This window comes from Choloepus didactylus, chromosome 19 (genome assembly GCF_015220235.1).
Source record: "Choloepus didactylus isolate mChoDid1 chromosome 19, mChoDid1.pri, whole genome shotgun sequence".
Lineage (NCBI taxonomy): Eukaryota > Metazoa > Chordata > Mammalia > Pilosa > Megalonychidae > Choloepus > Choloepus didactylus.
In genome coordinates, this window is record NC_051325.1 from 7,184,473 (window position 1) to 7,206,518 (window position 22,046).

A 22,046-nucleotide genomic window follows, 5' to 3' on the forward strand; every position below is an offset into this window, starting at 1 on the left:
TTATTAAATTCAGTTTTACTGAAATACATTCACACACCATACAATCATCCATGATATACAATCCACTGTCCACAGTATGACAACATAGTTATGCGTCCATCACCACAATCCATCTCTGAACATTTTCCTTACATCAGAAAGAACCAGAACAAGAATAAAAAATAAAAGTGAAAAAAAACACCCAAATCATCCCCCCATCCCACCCCATTTGTCCTTCAGTTTTTATCCCCATTCCTCCACTCATCCATACACTATATAAAGGGGGTGTGATCCATAAGGTCTTCACAATCACACTGTCACCCCTTGTAATCTACATTATTATATAATTGTCTTCAGGAGTCCAGACTGCTGGGTTGGAGTTCGGTAGTTTCAGGTATTTACTTCTAGCTATTCCAATACATTAAAGCCTAAGAGGTGTTATCTATATAGTGCATGAAAATGTCCACCAGAGTGACCTCTTGACTCCATTTGGAATCTCTCAGCCACTGAAACTATTTCGTCTCATTTTGCATCCCCCTTTTGGTCAAGAAGACACTCTCAGTCCCACGATGCCAGGTCCACAGGATAATACATTTTTAATCTTAATTTTTTGTTTCACTTCCTCTGACAGAAGATGGCAAGTATCAACCAAAATGAGAAACTCAAAAATGTGTTACGCAAATTTCACAAAACTGAGTAATTAAAAAGATATTTAATTGAGCTGTCAAATAATGATTTTTGTTCATTGGTGGCATTTATGCTTCTAAAGTCCTTAAACCTTACAAGTGCACTAAGTCTTTGGGGTGCTCTGCGTTTCCAGTGAGGTGTGAATGGAACTGGTTACAAATCAAGTTGCGGGCTCCTTTTAAGTGTTCCCAGGGTCGGAAGTTGGTGTAGCGTGCTTGCTCACAGATACCTCCGGCGCCCAGTGTGGTTACAGCCTCACTTCCCTGTTTAAAAGGCAAAGTGCAACCAAAAATTGGAACTGGCAGTTCTAGAGTGACCATATTAAACGTGATTAAATTAGCTACCTTTAGAGTAAACTCAGGATTCCTAAAATCTTCCTTGTTTCGGTAGGTGATCCTCCCAGTTGAGTTGTATCCCAGAAGTTGCACAGGATGTAGAGGGAGCATTCCCGCTCCAGCCCCCTCCCCCGAGCCCCTGGTCGCCGGTTCCTGGGGGGTGTCCCCCCAGGGCTCTTTAGGCGCCTAGAGGCAAGTGCAAGTGCGTCTGTGCACTCGCCCCCCAACCCCACTCCACCATTGTTTGTTTTGCTTAGGAATGAAAGGATGCTCAGACTGCCCTGTGCTCGGCTCTTGCCATATAATGTATAACCCCAAGATCATTGACTGTCAGGGTAAAGGGCTTCCCTGTTTCTTCCAACTGCGTGGTATTCCAGCGCATGCGTTTTAGTTCATGGTAGCCCCTCCTGGGGGGGGGCGCATTTAGATAAGATGTCATCTTTGGCTCTTAATACAACAAAAAAGGCCTCATTGCACACACGTGCAGGCGCGTCTCGTGTGGCTTCTAGGAATGGGTTGCTGCGTATCAGGGACTTGTGCTTTCCCTTGGGCAGACATTGCCACACCATCCCATGGCGTCGCAAGTGCTGGCACACCCAGCAACACCCGCCAAGGCCACCCACCCTCCCCGCATGGACCCAGCCCAATCCGACCTTTGGACCCCGACTCCTAGCACTGCAAGGGACCCCAGTGTATACGCGCTCCCACACCCTCACCATGTCCAGGGGCTCATCCAAGGTTGTGTGGCAAGGGCAGCAAGGTTAGGGTGGCGAGGCCTCGGTGGCAGGGTGGGGTTCATTTCACCTCCCTCCTGCCCCCCATCCAAGCCCTGCCACCCATCATCGGGCATCATCCCAGGTCCCCGGGTCGCCCCCACAACCACCTTTACCTCTCGAGTCCTTGTTTCCAGCCTAGTTGGAAAATAAAAAAAATAACACTATATATAAACTATTGAAAACTGGAAGGGTGGGGGAAGCCTCTGCAGCCCCAGGGCTGTGTGCTAACAGAACCACACTTCCTCCTCCCCCTGTTCACAGAGCACCGAGGGGATCCAGGAGCTGCTGGACGTTGCCAAACAAGAAATCCCTTTTGACTTCTGGAAGGCCACGCCTGTGGTGCTCAAGGCAACCGCCGGTCTGCGCCTCTTACCGGGAGAAAAGGCCCAGAAGCTGTTGCAAAAAGTGAGCGCACCCTTCTTCCCCTTTGGGGTGGTTAATGAAACCCAAAATGCTAAACACCCGGCCTCTCCATGCACCAAGCAGTCTGCAGGGAAGCTTCCTGAAGAGGGAAACATGTCAGTGTCGACATCTTCGGTGGAGGGATCACAGACAAACGGTAGTTCCTTCCCCGCAACTTTTAAGGCTGTTCTAGAACGAGTCTAGGAGGAAGACAATTTTCTTATAACAAGAAATTTCTATATATATAATTTAAGAGGCTTTCTCTTTATTTTTAAAGCATGTGGTACTTTTGAAGCGCTTCCTTCCATTCAGGGACTTTATGTGTCGCTCGGTGAGCTCCATCCCTGGCATTTCAGCTCAACGTGCTCGTTCTCTCTGGAAGCTTCCAGTTCTGGTCTTGATCCGATACTCAGATGTAACCACTGAGGAGGCCCCTTTCCTTCTCCTCCCCACTCTGGTTCCTTGTGTCGCCGGGCCCCAGCCTGTTCCGGCCCTCTGCCGGGGGCTCCCTGAATCTCTTTCCCAGGTGCTTGGGTGACTCTTGTCATCAGGTAAGTGAGGGAAGCTCTGCTTTGAGCGAAATGAGCCTCCTCGTCCTTTAAACCATTTCCAAACTATTTATCTGCTAAGTGATGGGTTGCCATGCACCTGTCAAAGACTGCTGTTAAATGCGTACCTTCAGCTGTGGACGCAAGTGCTGTGGGAGCATGCGGCTGTTCCGAAGTTCCCGTGCCTTGAGCTTTTAGCAAGTGGAGGAGGACGCGCAGATGCTAGTGCCCGCAGCCCCTCCGCCTGCCCCCTGCCATGGCCGTCAGGAGGCCCCCTCTATCCCAGCGGGGAGCAGTGCCTGCCGGGCTGTGCACGGCAGTCCCTGCAAACTCCTCTTTGTCTCCATACCCGGGAAGCTCGAGAGTCACCCCAGAGCACCAGCCACCTGTCCCCCAACCCAGGGCACTACCTGTCCAGGGCGGCATCCACCTTCGCCAGCCCAGGGAGCGCATCAACCCAGAAGACACCTCCAAAAGGATTAGAGGAGCTTAAACAGAACCTTGGTCTTCGTGACTTCAAAACACCATCAAATGCCCCTCTGGTGCTTTTTTCCTGCCGGGGGGATAGCATAGTGCCCCTGGAAATGACTGATTTTCAGTTCTAAAAGCTAAATCAAGGTCTTTCTTGACATTTAGGTGAAAGAAGTATTTGAGGCTTCACCTTTCCTTGTCCGGGACAACTGTGTTTCCATCATGAACGGCACAGATGAAGGTACGGTTGGAGCCCCTGTGTACGACGAGGGCTGCCACAGTGAGGCTGGCTCTGTGAAGGGCTTCTGTCTAGAATTCCAGGTGCAGGAGCTTCCTCTCGGTCAGCCGAGTGGCAAATAATCATTAAGGTTACCCTCCCATTCTGGTACCGCTGTCGGAGACACATCCTCATCTTGCCCAGCTCCCAGCCAGGCACAGGTGAAGTGTCTGAAACAAACCACCTTGTCCATGTTCAGAACACTTAGAGTCCCCGGTTGCTGTCCTGGTCAGGAAGCTGCTGCCACCACCAATCCTAAAAAAACCATTTACACAGGTTCTACACCAGCCCCGGACCATAAACAGGGCTGGATGGGGCCAGGGGAGGGGATGTGTGGCCCTTTTCCTGACTCTTCCTAAAGAAGGAAATGAGGATAAGAGCCAGAGGGAGGACTGACCTTTGGTAGAGAGTACTCCAGCTTTCTAGTATTCTCTAGAACCGTGGAATGCACTTCGGAAGCCTGCTCATCTCTGGATGATGCAGAGATTGGGTGACAAAGAGATGGCTTTGTTCTGTTTGCACCTCTGAAATCAGAAAAGAAGCACTTGTGGGTACCCCATGTTACGTTCACAGCATCCCCAGTAACTAAAATGCCTGTGTTTGTGAACACTCTCTCATAGGCGTTTCTGCGTGGATCACGGTCAACTTCCTCACAGGTGCGTGCATCCCCACCCCCCTCCATGGGAGCAGGGCCTCTTTCACCCTTGAAGTGGCTCCTCTGGGTTTCCCACGGCACAACAGCCCAAGCAGGCTGTTCAGTGGGGAGGGAGGGACCGCTGCACCGTGGGGTCTAGGGCCCAGCACACGGCCCCTGCCCCTTTTCCCATGGCAGCTTCCACAGGGCCCGTCCTCTCGGTTTAAGTTCTGCTCTCCTTTTTCTGAGAGAAGGAACAAGTAAAATGTTTTCAGGTTTGAATGTGGCATGAATGCTGATCACCTTTTAATTGATTCCTGGGCTGTAAGTAGGACAGGGAACAGAAACATCCGTTCCTGGAAACAGGCCACAGGGAGCAATTTTCTTAGGTTATTTTCAGGACGTGAACATTTTTGTTCCTTTACTGGAAAATTATGTCTGTGTTCTGTAAAAGAACACCATGTGGTGCTTGTGTGAAAAAGAAAGAAGGTTCCTGGCAGGGTTTGCCCCCTTCAGGGGACAGAGGCAGACAGACAGACATTGGGGGTGGACCAGGGCCTCCACCTAGGTGCTTTGTGGTCCCCTTTGAAGGGGCGCAGCGAGCTCCTTCCCCGTGGGCATCTTCACTCTGGCGTATCTGCCGAAGGTCCACACGAACACGGTCCCGTCCCGGCTCGGTTTGAAACCACAGACCACGTCCCTTAAGCTGGTGATGGAGAGTAACCATCATTAAATGCAGGTTTTTAAATTGCTGTGGCCGCTTCTCTTGTCTTGATTTTCTGCCTGCTGCAAGGCCCAGCTTTGAACAGCTCTTTAACTTTCTGCCTCCTCCTGGCTGCTTGCTGACGCCTCAGAGCCGTGTTGCCCTTTCCTCCCTGTGCTCCAGGCAGCCTGAAAGCGCCCGGAAGGAGCGTCGGCATGCTGGACTTGGGCGGGGGGTCCACCCAGATCACCTTCCTCCCCAGGGCCGAGGTGAGCCAGGGGGCCCCGTGCGGGAGGCAGGGACAAGGTGCGGGACGCGTGGCGCTGGGAGACACCCCAGCCTTGGCCCTGCAAGGCCCAGAGTTGCTCAGAGACCGCATCTTACTCCTGTTTTAATGTTGCCTGGAGAACAGCACAAATCGTGATGAGGACACGTGGGCTTTCATCCATGAGGCAGATGGGTTTTGTTTTGGTATTTGGTGGGATGACAAATTAGGGGGTGACTGCAGCAGCCCCAAGGACATTCCCTGTTCCTTTTCACAGGGGAGGGACTTCCTGTCCTTTCCAAAGGCACGTTCTAAAGGATGAAAACGCTTCTGCTGCTTTAAAAATGGTTCCCTCCTCACCCACCCATTTGTGTTACTTGTGTTTTTACTGTTCAATAGAAGAACGCTTGAATCGGCTGCTGGTAGAGTTGTCAGGGTGCGCTCTCGCTGAGAATGTGTGACACGTCACTCCTAAGTTGGGAAAACGAAAGTTTTCATTTTGGAGGTTTTCTTTTCCATCCCTTGCATCGAGCTCTTTCTCAGCATGTGACTTGGTGAACGCTAACTTGATTGGAGACCCCTGTGAACCCCTGTGAACAGCCCTGTACCCCCCAACGGGTTGAGGGAGCGGGGAACGATTTTCTAGAAGGGCAAGCGGGAAGTAACATGCGTGTCTCCCCCAGGGCACCCTGCAGTTCTCCCCAGCCGGCTACATGACGTCGTTCCAGATGTTCAACCGAACCTACAAGCTCTATTCCTACAGGTTTGTTCCCGGGACTCAGGAGCGGGAGGTGGGCTGTCTGGCACGTGGCTGCCGACCAGTTCTCCTGGGACCAGGGACAGGTGCTTTCAGTTTATGGGCGCTCGGGCCTGGGAATCCTCCATGCTGGGCCCCACCTGAAGCCCCAAAGCCCTTTTTCCCTATTCTTTCTTCTTCCCTCTTCTTCTTCCTTCATTTTAAAATTTACCCACAGTAGAATTCCGTTTCTTCTTTGTCCTTTCTCTACTCTGCTCTGGAGGAGTTTGGGGAGGGTGGGGAGGAGCCCCTAGACTGGCAGGAAGTTTTTGGACCATCCATTGGCCACATGGCACCTTAAATGGGTTCTTTGGGAACATGGACATGCTCTGTAAAGACAGGGCCACATCTATCTTACTCACCACTCCTGAGTGAGCTCCTGGCACATAAACAGGCCCCTGTTTGTAGGGCGAGTTAATTGCGTCACCTAAAATCTACCAGGAGAGGCTCCTAGAGGTGCAGGAAGGCCCACTGCCCTGTCCCCAGGTTCCTCCTCCTACCCTCTGGAGGTCCCAGGCGGGAAAGCTTACGGGAGGCAGAGCTCGAGGCAGCCCCCGGGGTCCATGCTGGGCGGGCCTCACTGGAGTTTACTCCCGCAGCTACCTGGGGCTCGGATTGATGTCGGCGCGGCTGGCAATCCTGGGAGGCATGGAAGGGAGGCCTGGTGAGTGGAGGCCGAGGCCCTGCAGCTCTGCTGTCCGTTTCCTGCAGGGGTGGCGGGTCCTGGGAAGAAGGTTCTCTGTCACCCCTGCCGTTTCTGCTGTCCCAGCAGCCCGCTGGCTGCCCACCGAGGCTTGGGGCTAGTCACCCACAGGCGTGGGTCTGGCTGTCCCCGGCTCTCACGGACGGCAGGGCCGGCCCTGGGCTGACAGAGGCCTGGAGCAGGGAGCCCGTGGGGCCGAGTGGGAAGGGTGGCCCCGGTGCTTTCGGTGGGTGCCCTGCTGAGGAGGAAGGGTGAGTACTGACCCATCTTCTCTGCTTCTCCTGAAATGGACATGTGTTATCCGTCCACATTCTTAAGTTTTTAAAAAGAAAGAAGCTGGTGATGTCAGTTCTGGAACACAGCTGAAGAATTTAAGAACCCAGGTGCACAGCAGAACGTTTGGAGTCGACGTGATTTGAAAGATCTGCCGAGAAGGCTTCGTGCTTCAGGCCAGGACGGGTCCCCAGTGGAGCTGATTCTGGGATGTTGCTGTCTACGACAGTTAGGTTCATGTGTCATCTTGGCCAGGTGATGGTACCCAGCTATCTGGTCAAGCAAGCACTGGCCTAACTGTTGCTGCAAGGACGTTTGTGGCTGGTTAATAAACCAATAGGCTGGTTTATTAAATCATCAGTCAATTGGCTGCAGCGGAGACTGATGATACCAACGTAGGCCTTGTCTTCCACAATGAGAGAATGCAGTCAGCTGGATTTAATCCAATTACTTGAAGACTTAAATGGGACAGGTAGAGGATCTTCACTTCTTCAGCTGACCAGCAAAGCATTTCCTGACAAGTTGTTGAAGTTGCCAGTTTGTTTCTTGGGGAGTTCATCGAACATCTTCATTGGAGTTGCCAGTTTGCTGCCTGCCCTACGGAATTTGGACTTGGTGCTACCCACAGTTGCATGAGACACTTATAAATCTTATATTTATAAGTATCTTTCATTGATTCTTTTTCCCTAGAGAACCCTAACTGATACATTGTCATAGGAGATTTTCCTCATTCACACAACTCCAGCTCCATGAGAACATTTCTTCATCATCTGTTGCTCCATGGAGGATCATAAAACGTGAACTTGGCCTTCCTTCTTGACACGGTGCTTGACTGGAATGAAGCCTGGGCCTGGCCGAGTCCTTCGAGTCTGTTCCCAGTGTTTCTCGGTCCACTTGCATGGAGGAGCCCACGCTCAGCATCGGACCAGGTGCCGGCGTTATTGGGGCATTGCTAGGAGTGCCTGCTCAGCAGGGGCACCCCCTTTCCATGGGGTGTGCTCTGCAGCCGCCTCCAGCTTGTTCCCTGACTCCGTCGGTCGGTAGACATCAAGGCCTCTGCCCGTGTGTCTCCAGGAGGTGCAGGAGTAAGATGCAGCCCGAGAGCCCACGCTTGCCCATCACGCACCCAATCATCCCACCGGGCCTAGAATGTTCCACTGGAAGTGTGGTTTTTCCGTGTACATCACATGTCAATGCATTTCTTTCAACTCCTGGGGTTTAGCCTCATAATGATACCTTTTCTTGTTGTAAACCAGAAACATGCCCAAGTCTCAGAAATACCTGCGACCTCCTCCAGGGCTAGAAGATGGCTGCTGCTTAGCCCAGGAGAATAAGGTGGCCCCCGTCTGCTGCCCATGGTCCCATAGGGTCTCCCACCCAGCTGCCTGGAAGCTCTTCCCACCCCAGAGCGTCTGCTGGGGGCACATGGGGACACCCCCACCCAGGAGGACATGTCTCCTCGTTGGCTATTTGGCTTCACACAGCACATAAGCAGTTCAAAAGAGCAGCCAGCCATCATCTCATCATGGCTTGTGCTTCTGCGGGGCTCAGTCTTTCCCAGCGCGACCTGGGCCTCGCGTGGTCTGGGCCTCGGCACTTCCACTTGGCCTCCTGGACCCCCAGCCTCTGCACGGCCTCTCCTGCAGAGCAGCTCGGAGGGAGGAGCAGAGCCTGCGTGAAGTCCTGTGACCTCATTCTATCACCTTCTATCAATAAACCCAGGCTCAGGCCAGAATCCAGGGAGGGGGCAGAGATCCCTTCTCAGGGGGAGGAGTGTGTCCTGGGAGGGGGCCTTGTTGGCGGCCGTGCTAGGGTGGCAACCCCGGCTGCCTTTGTGCTGGGCCCACATGCAGGCTCTGGGGTCAGTGCCTCGGCTGCCTCACCTGTAAGATTGGGGAGTGGCGGTGGCTGCCTCCTAGGGCCGCATGACGAGCAGATGTGACCTGGAGCCAGAGGTCATCAGTGACGGGGATGGGGTGGTCGCGGCTTGGCCACATTACCAGGTGGGCACAGCTTGGCTGCAGCATCCAAGGTGAGGGCAGTTCTGCCCCTTATTACCATGGGGCACACCAACGGGTCGGGCTGCTCCTAGGGAGGGTCAGTGCACCCTCCTGACCCCAAGATACCCCAAAGTTCCTCCCCACTGTAGGCTCCCACTCAGTACTCTGGTTTCAGCCTTCTTTCTCATCTTATTTCAGCTCAGGACGGAAGGGAGCTTGTCAGCCCTTGCTTGGCCCCCAGTTTCCGAGGAGAGTGGGAACATGCTGAGGTGACGTACAGAGTCGCAGGACAAAAGGCAGGTATGGTGGGGGGCTGCCCTTGGAGGTCGGGAAGGCTGGGAATGGCCCCCTGCCCAGTGCTTTCCAGACCCCCTTGAGCCGAGGGGGCTGGCACAGACTGGCTGGCCCGGCCCAGGCAACAGCACAGGGTCTGCAGGTGCTCGGGCTCCCCAAGGGACTTTGGCTGCGTGCCAGGACCACCGACCTGCAGGAGCCACACAGGCCGCCCCTTGGCAGTCCCCAAATGCTTTCCTCCCAAAGGGCAGGATTTCCTGTTGTGCTGTGGTGGGAAGGGCCTGGACATCCCTGGGGCTGCAGACAAACAGCTGTCTCTGGGCCATCAGCTCAGGTGCTTGGCCAGGCTAGTTTGGTGACTGCAGGGAAAATCTAAGCTTTTGTCCTCGGCATGGAATCTGCCTCCCATGCAGCCCTCGCCCCGGGCTCCCTGGCGAGGATGGAGCTGCAGAGGCCCAGGCCCTCCCCTCTCGCCACAACTGGCTCTGTGACTCTGTGCTCTGTGGTTTCGGGTAAATGAGATGCTGAAGTGTTTCCGGCTGGGTCTCCAGGCCAGGCCGTGTCTTCCTTGGGTGACCTTGCCCGTCCCCTGACTCAGATGCTCACTTCTACACAGGCCGTGCTCCGGGCCCTGTTTTGAGCACGGGGCACCCAGCAGTGACAGTGTGACATTTGTGCCCCATGGAATCCACATCCTGGTGGGAAGAGATAGACAGTGAGACCCATCAGAAATGCTCTGAAGAACATTTTAAAAGTAGCCATGAAACGGGGCAACTGGGCTGAGTAGGGAACAGTGTGCTTGGCTAGAAGTTGAAAAGAGCGAGTGAAACGCTTTGAAGACAAATAAACAGGGAAGGAGAAAGGGAGTGCTGAAGGGGTGACTGTGGTTTTAAATAGGGTGATCGAGGGAGCCCTGGGCCAGGACGTGAGGAGGCTGGGAGTGAGCCGCACGCGCAGCAGCCCAGGGCAGCGGCCGGGTTGGCCGGGAGAGTGGAAGGCAGTGGGGGGCGCAGGGCACCGCAGGCCCCTGGGGGCAGTGGAAGCGGATAGAGTGAACTATATGGAGATACAGGTACAGACGATACAGGTCGGGTATGGGGTGTGAGCGAGGAAACGGCAAGTCTTTGAGGTTTTGGCCTTCGGAGCTGAAGGATAGAGCTGCCGCCTGGCTGGATGGGGGGTGGGCTGGAGCAGGTCAGGGGGCTGGAGGGCTGGGAGCTGAGTGAGGCGGGATGAGCTGTGATGCCTGTCATGTTGGTGCTTTCCTCCATCCAGTGAGGACGTGGAGACCAGCCTGTGAGCCTGGCAGGTGGCCCGTTTTCCCAGGTTCCTCACCTGAGAGACAGCAGGGGTTGGGGGGAGTACACCCATCTCGTAGGTGGCGATGAGGCCCAGGATGGACACACACTGGGGCCTCAGCTGAGGGAGGTGCTGGCTGATGGCGTGGCTGTACGAGTTCATGGCTGCCCTGTCTAGGGGTCTAGGGGTGAGGCATGGAGCCAAGGCCACCCCATGTGGGGGTCTGGGAACCCCCTCTCCCCCCAGTCATGGAAGGTGTGTTCTCTCCAGCCACCCTAATACCAGGGGTCTCCTCTCCCCTTGCTCTTACTGCTCATGGCTGAAGTTGTGGGGAGCTGGCGAGCAGTACTTAGGGTGCAGATATGTCTGGGTTTCCTGTCCCACCTCCCCTGCGGATTTAGGTCGGGGCCGGGTCACCGGGTAGCCCCCAGGGGCTGTGTGCCTCAGGCACTCAGAACCGGCCCTCCCACCGCTCTGCGCCCTCCTTGTCCCCCGACAGCGGGCCTCTACGAGCTGTGCGCCAGCCGGGTGGCAGAGGTCCTCCGAGATAAAGTACACACCACAGAAGAGGTGAAGGACTTGGACTTCTACGCTTTTTCCTACTACTATGACCTCGCTGCCAGTGTCAGCCTCATAGGTACAGGGCTGGGCTGGGCTGGGTGGGGGCCAGGGCCTGGGAGATGGGGGCTCCTGGGCAGGGGTCCGGGCTGCTCTGCATTGTCGTGTCATCCAATTAGGAAGCAGGAAGTCCACTTGCTATGAATAGACACCGTTTCTTAGACTCCATCCAGTGACCGGCTGGGGACTTAGACACCTGCTCCCAGGCGGGCCGGGGCCTCAGAGCCGTGCGGGGAGCCTGTGGAAGTGACCCAGGCCTGCAGAGGCTCAGCCCTCGGCCTGCGCAGGGGTGGCTGTCTCAGGCCAGGGCCCTCCACCTGGCCCCCCACCTCCGCTTTGTGCCTGGCTGGTCCGCCCCAGGCAGGGGAAGGACGCGTTACTCACGTCTCCCTAAAGATGTTTCGGGGTCCAGGTCTCACCTGTCTGCCACACCCCAGCGAGACCACCCAGGGTCAGGAACTTCAGACTGTGGGTGGAAGGAAGCTCATGACAGGGCTGTGAAGTCAATTCAGTGGGTCATGACCAGAATTTTTTTTTTTTTTTTAAATGAAATAATTTGTGAATACCAGAGTGAACGGCTATGGTCAGGATATTAACGTTTTAAATAAAAACTTGCAGAAGCAGATGGTGTCACAGGTGCGGGAGTGGCCTTCCCTGGCTGCTTGTCCCAGTCTCTGCAGGGCTCTGCTGCTCATGCCCCAGTGTGCTCAGGACACCCCGCTGGGGCTGGGCAGTCAGGGGAACCACGAGCCCTCGCCCCAAGCAGGTCTCTGACATGGAGCAGGACAGAGAAGGCATGGTCCCTGGCACCCCATGAGCTGACTCCTGAGCTCTCCTGACTTGGGGCATCCTGGCATCTGGGGTCACTCCGACTGTGGGCAGCCTGTTGGGGGCCCCATCCTGACTCAGGCTGTCCCTGCCCCAGAGGGCCATCTTCCAAGTCAGCCAGGAGGGGCTGGCGGAGCTCAGTGGGCTGTGCCGACTCACAGGGATGAGTATCTTGGCTGCTCAGTGTCATTTAGTTTAATCTCTCCCACTGGTCAGACCTGGCTCTGGAGAAACAGCTTAGGTCTGTATTCAGAAATCAAATCCACCCTTAACGGACAATGCCCAAAGCCAAGGAAAAGTCAGGAGATATCCTTATTTCAACATGTAGAATGGCCCAAAAATACGTGGGCAGGCCCCTCCCAGGCCCACCAGGAAAGGACCACCCTCTCTTGGGCACGGAAGTTTTGAAGTGTGTTTATAAAAACATTTGCAGTCCTCGTGGACTGCAGGGCCCTTCTTGTCAGGCCATGGGAGGCCTGGGCCTCCTCCCCCGGAGAGCCCTGGAAGCTGTTCCCCTGTGCTCCAAGGGGGAATCTCGAAGACCTGGCACACCACTGCTGACTGGGGAACTTCTGACTTTCTCAAACGGAAAATCGATCCAGTGTACCATTGCTGAGCTCAGTGCCACAGCTTCCAGAAACATCTGCAATTCCCTGCTTTCATTTTTTTTTTTTTTAACTTTAAGACTGTTCAGTCTTTGTGGCCGAGGGGTCTCGTGGGCCTCTTCTGGGGAAATATGGCTGGGGTGCAGGTGGCCCTGCCTGCCCAGCCTCCCCAGGTGGTCCTGTGCAGACCCCTGCCCATCCAGGCTCCGTCCCCTCCAGAACCTCCATCGGTCGGTGTGGCAGCCCCTGGCCCTGCAGCAGGCGGGGACACATCCCACCCTGGTGGCCCAGGCTGCAGGGTGTGCCACAAAGGCCCTGGGTGTGTGTTGTGGAGTCTGGATGTGGCCATGGGCACCCTGGGGCTCCGGTCCGGCCCCCATGCCCAGGCCCAGCACCACAGTGGAGTCCTGGCTTCATGGCTCTTGGGCGCCTGCGACATCCACTTCTCATCCCACAGATGCTGAGAAAGGAGGCAGCCTGGTGGTCGGGGACTTCGAGGTCGCAGCCAAGTACAGTGAGTAGTGGTGACGCTTCCCCAGGCCAAGGGGCAAAGCAGCAGAGGCCGCCCAGCACCAGACAGGGGACCCCCAGCACCAAGGGGGTGAGGGCGTGATGTTCCGAGGGCCTGAGCCCACGGCTGCCTCGTCCTAACCAGGGTTGAGGACCCCCCTGCTCGGCCTCAGGCTCCCAGCTGCAAGCAAGCCACTGTGCCAGGCCCTTCCTTGGGGTGAGGGACAGGCTCCCTGGGTTCCTGTTTTCCTGATTCTCTGTGAGGCTGCTCGGGTGTCCCAGCAAGCCACAGTGGCCACATGAACCTGAGGACGGCTCCAGGGCAGTCCCCGTGGACACCAGGATGCAGCCAGGCCGCTCTGGGTCCTCTTCGTCCTGCATCCCCTGCCCACCCCACACTCATCCCACAGCCACTGGGAAGTGGAGTCTGGCCCTTCTGACCACCATTCCCAGTTCACAGATCAAAAGAGGTCACCTTTGTATTTCCCCACTGAAAGTTCACCTTGCCAAAAAGAATTGTTTTTTTAAAACTTTCACGTCACTTCAGGTTTATCCCAACCGACTCCATCAGGACACAGGTTCCCGGGAGAATCCAGGGACAGCTTGGGGTGGACTGTCTGTTGTCCTCTGGTCTCTTGAGCCAGCCTGGGCTGCTCCCCTCCTACAGAGGGGCTAGGGGCCACCAGGGTCACGCCTTGGGAGCAGTTGGGTCACCAGGGCGGAGATGAAGCCTGGAGGCCTGTGCCTTCCGACCAGGACACCAAGACCTAAAGTGCAGGTCCCCCTTTATCCCAGAGTCCCCATGCCCCACCTGCATGGGGGCTCTCGCCTTCAGCTTCCTGCTCTGAGCTGCTGCCTGCTCCCTGGGGACTGGGTGGCAGCTGTGACAGGTGCCCCCAGGTAGTGGAGCCGCAGTCTGCACGCCTCCCCTGCGCCCCCATCCCCGGGGAGCAGATCTTCTGGACGTTGATGGGACCTGCTGTCCTTCCCCTAGTGTGCCGGACGATGGAGTTCCGCCCACAGAACGCCCCCTTCGTGTGCATGGATCTCACCTACATCAGCTTCCTGCTTCAGGGGCTCGGGTTTCCCAGGGACAAGGAGCTGAAGGTAAGGACTTGCCTGTCTGGCCTCCACCTCCCACCTGGACACGGTGCATGTCTGGGGAAGGCGGCCCTGAGGTGTGGCTCCCCAACACGCTCCTGGTTCCCTGAAGTCCTGAAGTCCCACAGTGGCTTCACATCTGCTCCACACACTCCTGCCTCTGCACACAGTTGTCCTGTGGCCCAACCCCAGCCTCTCTGCGTGTGTCATGACCTGGCCCCGTCTCTCTGTATGCATGCAACCTGGTCCCAGCCTCTCTGTGCGTGATGACCCGACCCCAGGCTCTCCGTGTGTTTGACCTAACCCTGGTTTGTCCTTGTGTGGGATGACCTGACCCCAGCCTCTGTGTGTGATGACCCAACCTCGGCCTCTCCACATGCCTGACAGCTTTTTGCCCCAGGTTTTCCTGTGTGACAGCCCTTTCTGCCTCCCTTGTGTTTTCAAGCTGACACGGAAGATCGACAATGTTGAGACCAGCTGGGCCCTGGGCGCCATCTTTCATTACATTGACTCCCTGAGCCGACAGAAGAGCTCAGCCTCGTAGCAGCCCGGCTCCTCGATGGGGTGTCCTGTCCCCGAGCTGCCCCACTCCCGGCCCCCAGCCCATATGGCGGGACACTTGGATTTACCCCGAAGCATCCTCTCAAAATGGCAACATTCTCCCTGGGAGCAGCCTCTGTCCCAGTCCGTCACTTGGCCCCACAGTGCTGTGATCTCATCCTTGACTTGACCATTGATGTGCCAGAGGATGCCTACAGCCCAGGCCCCGGGGGCCTGCACGCCCTCCTCCCTCTGCAGGCTGTGGGGTCCCCTGTGCAGATTTCCTAGACCTTGTGGGTTCTCAGTGTCACAGGCCTGGCCTGTGCCTTAGCATCACCTGTGCAGCATGGAGCTGCACCCCATGTGACCCGGGGGGGCAGGGATAGAGTGGAGCCCCCAGCCCAGATGCCTCTGTCTACCTGCCTTGACGCCATGAGCTGCTGTGTGCAAGCCGCAAGCCCTGCTGGGAGCTCCCCACCACGGCCCTCCGTCCGCAGGGTGCTCCTGCTGGGACGGCTGCGTCTGCGGTTTCTTCCCCAGGGAGCCAAGCTCGACCTTCGGGGAGCAGCTGTATTGGTGGCCCTGCTGCTCTTGGGGAGAGTCGGGTGGGAACAGGGCGCCCCAGGACTGCCAGCTCTCCGGAGGTGGGTGTCACTGGGAGCTCTCGAACTGACTGTGTTCGGCTTTTCCTTGAGAGTGGACATGTGAGATGACCTGAGTCTGTTTTCCTCGAACCCTTGGGTGGTTTGGTTTGGGGTTCACTGACAGAGTCGTCCCTACGAATGGTTACATGCTCCCCAAGGAAGAGGGGCTGGGGACAGCACCTCCTCACTCACCCAGGCACCCCAGCCCTTCCACAAGCCTTGAAACACAAGCCAGATGCTGAGAGCTCCTTACTGTACATGTGTTTAGAGCTGTGGGACCTCAGCTCCCGGGTCTCTGAGTGACGTCTGTGTAGTGTGGGTACTTGTGTAAAACTGTTCTGAGCCCTCCCAGTCTGTCCCCAATTCCTCATCTAGTGAATGTATTGCTACCCTGAGCCAAGGCCACAGCCGGAGGGTACGGCGGCCCAACGGGTAGAGCTGCGGCCCCAGGACCCCTGCTGTCTGTCCGTCCACAGCGGGAGACGTCCGGGTCGTGATGAGCTCTGTGAATGTACAGGAATTGGAATAAGCTGGGCCTGTGTGCTCCACTCCAATAAAGGTTTACAAGGTTCTTGTGTTCTCTAACCCCTCACAGTGCAAACAGCAGCCGCATTCCACCCACCCTGGCCACAGTGGAGGGAGCATGAGGCCCCGATTACTCACATCTGAAGAACCCTGCCCAAGTGGGGTGGCAGAGGGTGTGGTGGCTTTAAGGCCTCTCAGTTTATCTCAGGTGGCCTCAGGAGGAGGCCCCTGGGGGCCTGGCCATCTGTTCCTCCTGACATCCTCCCACCAGTCAGTGGTCCTACTTGGCACGACCAGCAGGGCCCATGGGGCACAGGCTGCTCTGACAAGCTGGAAGCAGCCTCTGTGGGTTCTGCAGACTGTCCCCACCCCACCCCACCCCGGGAACAGTAGTACCCCATGGGCCATGTTGAGGCTCTGGGGGCATTGCCAGCATCTCGGTTTTCTCCAACCAGAAGAGGCTGGAGAGCACGTTGTAGACCCTGTGTGTTTGGGAAGGGCCTCCCTGGCTTTCATGGGACATGTACCCCAAACACCTCGGAACCCAGCCCCCAATCTGAGCACTGAGGGCCCACAGCATCCCAGCCAGGCTGGGGTTCAGGGTGCCTGGGGCCCTGTGAGCCCAGGTGAGCAAGCACATGTGAGAGGCCATCAGAGGAGGGAAAAGAGCTTTTTGCACGTGAGAAGCAAGAAAAGAGCCCTCCTCGGCACCCAGAAGGTGCTCCTTGCAGGGGGCAGAGGTAAGAGAGGGGTCTGAATGAAGGTGGAGCAGCTCCGGGCCTGCAGGGTGCTCAGGAAAAGAGGGGGCGACCACGCTCCAGCCTGTGGTTGTCAGCACACAACTCCAAAGGCTGGAGGGAGACCCCAGAACACAAACCACCAATGAAGACTGCCAGTGGTTCCCCCAAAAACTTAGAACTGGTGGAGGTGGAGGTCCAGAGGTCTGTAGCCAACCCAGACAGAATGACAAAGCAGGAGAGGCTTCCTCCCCACCCCCGAGTTTAAAAAAAAAACCCACAAGGACGAACCCATTGCCAAGGACACACAAAGCCCATCTTCCCGCCGACACTTAGCAGCCCTGCCTTGGCAGGTCCCCAGCCCCTGGCCCTCCATAATGCCCAATGGTTTAAGTATTTAAAGGACTCAGTAGGCCGGGAAATAAAAGATTCATTAAGTTAGAAGTGAAAATCGGTTCAGTCCATTTAAAGGAAGTCAGTGATCTCACTTCTAAAAAAAGTAGGAATAATTGGAAGTTTCCCAAAAGATCACCCAATAAGTCATGGAATATTTCAGGACCCAGCAAAATGTGCAAGTCATTTCGCTCTGAGTGTCTTTTGTTGATAACAAAAGTAGGCTCTCGTTTCTTAAAAATAGCTACACATGCACATCGGCCTGGATGTGAAGACACAAACGGGTCCCCTCCCGCCTCTCCCACTCGCACCTCCCCAAAAAGCGTGCCCAGACTGGGGGGCCTTTGGCTCCCAGACAAGTGTGGCCCGCTCCACACACTAGCCTGCTGTCCACACATGCCCCACTTTCTGTTTTCACTTAAAACAGCATCTCACAGACCGTCCTGCTGGCTGCCTGGGGCCCTCGCCAACACTGCTATGGCCAAACTTCTTTTTTTTCTGTTAGAGAAATTATCGATTTACAGAAAAATCGTGCAGAAATTACAGTATATCCATATACCCACTCACCCAACCCCGTAATTTGCATTAGTGTGGTACCTTTGTTACAACTGATGAAAGAATATAATTGTACTATTAACTATAGTTATGGCCAAACTTTTTGATCTTTGCCATTTTCGTAAGTAAAAAAAAGGGGGGGGGGGCTGGTAGTTTTAATATACATTGACCTAATGCATCTGGTGTGTTTAAGACCCAATTGTATGTCCTTTCCTGTAAACTATCTGTTCACATGCCTTGAACATTTTTCTATACAATTATTGTCATTTTGTAGTTGATTTTAGGAGCTCTTTATGTAGTAAGGAAATTATGGATACAATATGCTGCAAATATTTTCCCCATTTTGATATTACTTTTTGGCTTTGTTTATGGTGGTTTGTTCAATGCAGAATTTTGTTATCTCTATGTATTTAAATTTATCAAACATATGTTATTTTTGCACAAATTTATTTTATGATGTTTGGGTTTTGTGTTATTAGAAAGGCTTCCCCACTGAGACTATTTTTAAAGTTAAGCAAGCAGTGTTTTGTTGGGTTTCGTTGTGGTAAAGTATATACGACATAAAATTTGTCATTTTAACCATTTTTAAATGTACAATTCAGTGGCATTAATTGCATTCACAGGGTTTTGCAGCCCTCCCCCTCTAGTTCCAAAGCTTTTCCATCTCCCAAACAGAACCAATAGCGTTGCTATGGCTTAAGTTTTCACATGACTTTAAGAATTCACAGCACATACTTTTGAACACCCTCGGGCACAGCAAATCATTGTTTCAGGATGGATTTGATATTTAGAACCGTTCCAGAGTCATGGACAGGCAAGGCTGATGTTCAGTCTGGGGCAATACCATGTTTGGTGAGAATCAACGATGACTCTAAAGGAATGAGGCAATTCCAAGGGGGAATTTCCAAAATCGCATGCGAATCAGAGCAGGAGCAGGTACGTAAACACAGTCTCCCAGGGCAAGAGCTTGGAGGAAAGCCCCACTAATCTGGGTGGGTGATTTCTGCTCGAGTTGTTTTTGTTTTTTGTTTTTTGTTTCGAATTGTTTTTTAAAACGACGTGTGGAGACTACAACACATGGGGAGCGCTTGAAGTAACTGGGGCTTCTCAGGCTGGAGAGAGAAGCTGAGGGTGGACGAGCTATGATGACCGGCCTCAGTATTATTTGAAGGATGGTCAGATGTGAGCCTTTTCTGCAGTACCCCAGAGATCAGAGCTCCAGCAAATGGATCAAAGTCACAGAGAGGCTGGTTTCGGTTTTCTAACTATGAAACAATTAAAGATGTCCTGAAATTATATGGGATCTTCCCTGGCAGGATGCTGAAGAAGGGATCCTTGCATTGAATAAGAGGTTAGAATCAGCGACTCCCAAGGTTTCTTCAGCAGTCCTAAGATCCTTGGATTCCCCTCAAAAATCATCTTGAGAATCATGTCCGGGTATGCCCATTTAGGTGTAAATTCCCTTGGTTTTAAGTTAAAATGATAGTAGTAGCCTATATTTACCGAGTGTTCACCATGCATCCGACACACTTTGTGTGTGTCTATTTTGGGGTACAGTCATTCCAGCAGCCCACAAGGGAGGCACTGCTGTCTCCAGTGTGTATGGCCAAGAAACAGGGCTCAATGAAGCCAGAGTGATTTAGCCCAGGCTGGAAAATGAGGGGTGGAGGAGCCACCACTTGAACCCAAGACTGGGGATTTCAGACCCCAAATTAGTACCCCATGTTGCCTCCAAAGGTAAAAGTAATGATCAAGGAACACTTCCTAATCACAGCAGACCTTTTACGCAGCTCATTTGTCCAAAGACAGTCTCTCCACTGAAGAATTGATCGTCACAATAACAATGCACTTGGTAATAGTTACAAAAATAGCTATACAGTCCAAAAAAATTAAAACAAGCCCCACTTCCTTACTGGCTCCATTTAACATTTTGGCAGCCTCCGATTCTTACCTTCCTTATGTTAATTATTTGATGATGTGTTGGTTTGTATATGTTATGTCCCCCAGAAAAAGCCATATTCTTTAATGCAATCTTGTGGGGACAGAGGTATTAGTGTTGATTAGATTAGAACCTTCTGATTGAGTGTTTCCATGGAGATGTGACCCACTCAACTGTTGAGTGACACCTTCGATTAGGGTGTGACCTCTTGATTGAATGTTTCCATGGAAATGTGACCCCACCCATTCAGGGTGGGTCTTGGTTAGTTCCCTGGAGTCCTAAAAAAAGAGCTCACAAACAGAGGGACCTCAGAGCAACTCAGAGTGACATTTTGAAGAGGAGCTGCAGCTAAGAGAAGACAAAATGCCCCAAGAACAACATTTTGGAGAATACCATTTTGAAACGCAACCTGGGAGCAAGCGGATGCCAGCCACGTACGTGTCTTCTGAGCTAACAGAGGTTTTCTAGATGCCAATGGCCATCCTTCAGTGAAGGTACCCCATTGTTGATGCCTTACCTTGGACACTTTATGGCCTTCAGACTGTAACTTTGTAACCAAATAAAACACCTTTATAAAAGCCAGTCCATTTCTGGTGTTTTGCAAAACTGCAGCATTAGCAAACCGGAAGAGATGGAGTGATGATTAAGTTCATGTGTCATCTTGGCCAGGTGATGGTGTCCAGTTGTCTGGTCAAGCAACCCTTAAATCATCAGCCAGTTGAATGCATCTATGGATGATTACATCTACAATCAACAGAGGAGATAGCCTTCAGCAATGAGAGACATCTCGTCCAATCAGTTGAAGGCCTTAAAGGGAGAAGTGATGGTTTCAGCAGTCAGAAGAGAGAATTTCCATCTCTACTTCAGCCAGCCAGTTTCTCCTGGGGAATTCACTGAAAACCATCATTGGAGTTTCCAGCTTGCAGTCTGCCTTACAGAATTTGGACTTGCCCATGCCCACAGTTGCATGAGCCAATTACTACCAAAAATCTCATAATATTTAAAATATATATACATGTGTATGTGTGTGTGTGTGTCTGAAGTCCATGTTGAAGCCCAAGGGATTAGAAAGGGCTCTGACAGTTTGCATGGGTGGTTTCTTAAGCATGGAACAAAAGGTGGTCTACATTGCCTGAAGTTGAAATGCCAGATTGCCCTGGTGTAATCTAGATGAGGGGATCAAAAGGCTTAGAAAGATTGGAAAGTTACAGTGGATTTATCATGGAAGAGCTGCCCACATACCTCAAGGAATGCCCAAAAGCACACCTTTCACCAGGACTGTGAAGGAATAAATGTGTGACACTACCTCCATCATCCCTGAAGAGCTCTGTAGTCGCCCTTCTCTGCAGGTCAGATTTTACTGTGGGAACTGCTGTCACTGAGCTGGAATCCTTAAACACAGTGGGGAAGAGCGGATCCCGGGTTGGCAGAAGCCAAGTGACAGCACTTATTTGCCAAAGACAAGGTGGGCCTGGCTACTGTAATGGATGAAGCAGACTCAAAGCAGTAATCAAAATAATCTGACTCACATAGTCCTATGACTTTGGCAAATAGAACACGGGATACCCGGAGGTAAAATAGAAGGGCAATCTACTAAATTCTTACTTGATCTTATAAGCAGAAGAGTTCGAAATCAAGTGAACAAAATTATAATAATAATAGAGTCAGGGCCCCTTAATCACTTCCTAGACAGTTTAGAGATCCAGAGCCCCTTGAATAAAGGGAAGGCCAGGTCCCCTTGGGGAAGGACCCTGTTACACTGCCAAATATTTACAATGTTAAATTTACAATGTTATTCTTCTCCCCAGCCTTCCCCAAACAGACCTCTTGCCTTTTACCAGGGTAACTTTGCAATGGAAAAAAGGAAATAATCAGACACTTCAGAATTATTAGACACAGGCTCAAAAGTGATATTAATTCCAGGAGACCCAAAACATCACTATGGTCCACCAGTCAGAGTAGGGGCTTATGGAGGTCAGGTGATCGATGGACTCTTAGCTCAGGTCCATCTCACACTGGGTCCAGTGGGACCCCGGATTCATTCTGTGGTTATTTCTCCAGTTTTGGAATGTATAATTGGAATAGACATACTCAGCAACTGGCAGAATCCCCACATTGGTTCCCTGACTTGTGGCATGAGGGCTATTATGGTGGGAAAGGCCAAGTGGAAACCACTAGAACTTCCCCTGCCTAGCAAAATAGTAAACCAGTATTGCTTCTGGAAATACTGATTCCTGGAGGGATTGCAGAGATTAGTGCCACCATCAAGGACTTGAAGGATGCAAGGATGGCGATTCCCATCACATCCCCAATCAACCTTCCTATTTGGCCTGTACAGAAAACAGATGGGTCTTGGAGGATAACAGTGGATTATCACAAACTTCAGCAGGTGGTCACACTAACTGCAGCTGCTGTTCCAGATGTGGTATCTTTTCTTGAGCAAAACTACACATCCCCTGGTACCTGGTATGCAGCTATTGATCTGGCAAATGCTTTTTTCTCAATAGCTATTAATAAGGACCATCAGAAACAGTTTGCATTCAGCTAGCAAGGCCAGCAGTTTACATTCACTGTCCTACCTCCGTGGTATATCAACTCTCCAGCCCTGT

The 22,046-nt window shown here is 53.1% G+C and overlaps 1 protein-coding gene across 2 annotated transcripts in view; it reads left to right on the top strand.

The window, feature by feature from the left end:
• The window catches only part of ENTPD6 (ectonucleoside triphosphate diphosphohydrolase 6), a 24,724-nt gene extending 8,865 nt beyond the window's left edge, over nucleotides 1-15,859 (top strand). For both annotated transcript variants that reach the window (XM_037811981.1, XM_037811979.1), the window contains exons 4-14: nucleotides 2,039-2,182; nucleotides 3,364-3,439; nucleotides 4,096-4,131; nucleotides 4,996-5,081; nucleotides 5,761-5,840; nucleotides 6,473-6,537; nucleotides 9,048-9,149; nucleotides 10,942-11,079; nucleotides 12,951-13,007; nucleotides 13,998-14,110; nucleotides 14,550-15,859. In XM_037811981.1, the coding sequence (XP_037667909.1) occupies nucleotides 2,039-2,182; nucleotides 3,364-3,439; nucleotides 4,096-4,131; nucleotides 4,996-5,081; nucleotides 5,761-5,840; nucleotides 6,473-6,537; nucleotides 9,048-9,149; nucleotides 10,942-11,079; nucleotides 12,951-13,007; nucleotides 13,998-14,110; nucleotides 14,550-14,648 (996 nt within the window). In that variant the 3' untranslated portion in view covers nucleotides 14,649-15,859. The remainder of the gene's footprint in view (nucleotides 1-2,038; nucleotides 2,183-3,363; nucleotides 3,440-4,095; nucleotides 4,132-4,995; nucleotides 5,082-5,760; nucleotides 5,841-6,472; nucleotides 6,538-9,047; nucleotides 9,150-10,941; nucleotides 11,080-12,950; nucleotides 13,008-13,997; nucleotides 14,111-14,549) is intronic.
• Nucleotides 15,860-22,046: the final 6,187 nt, after the last annotated feature.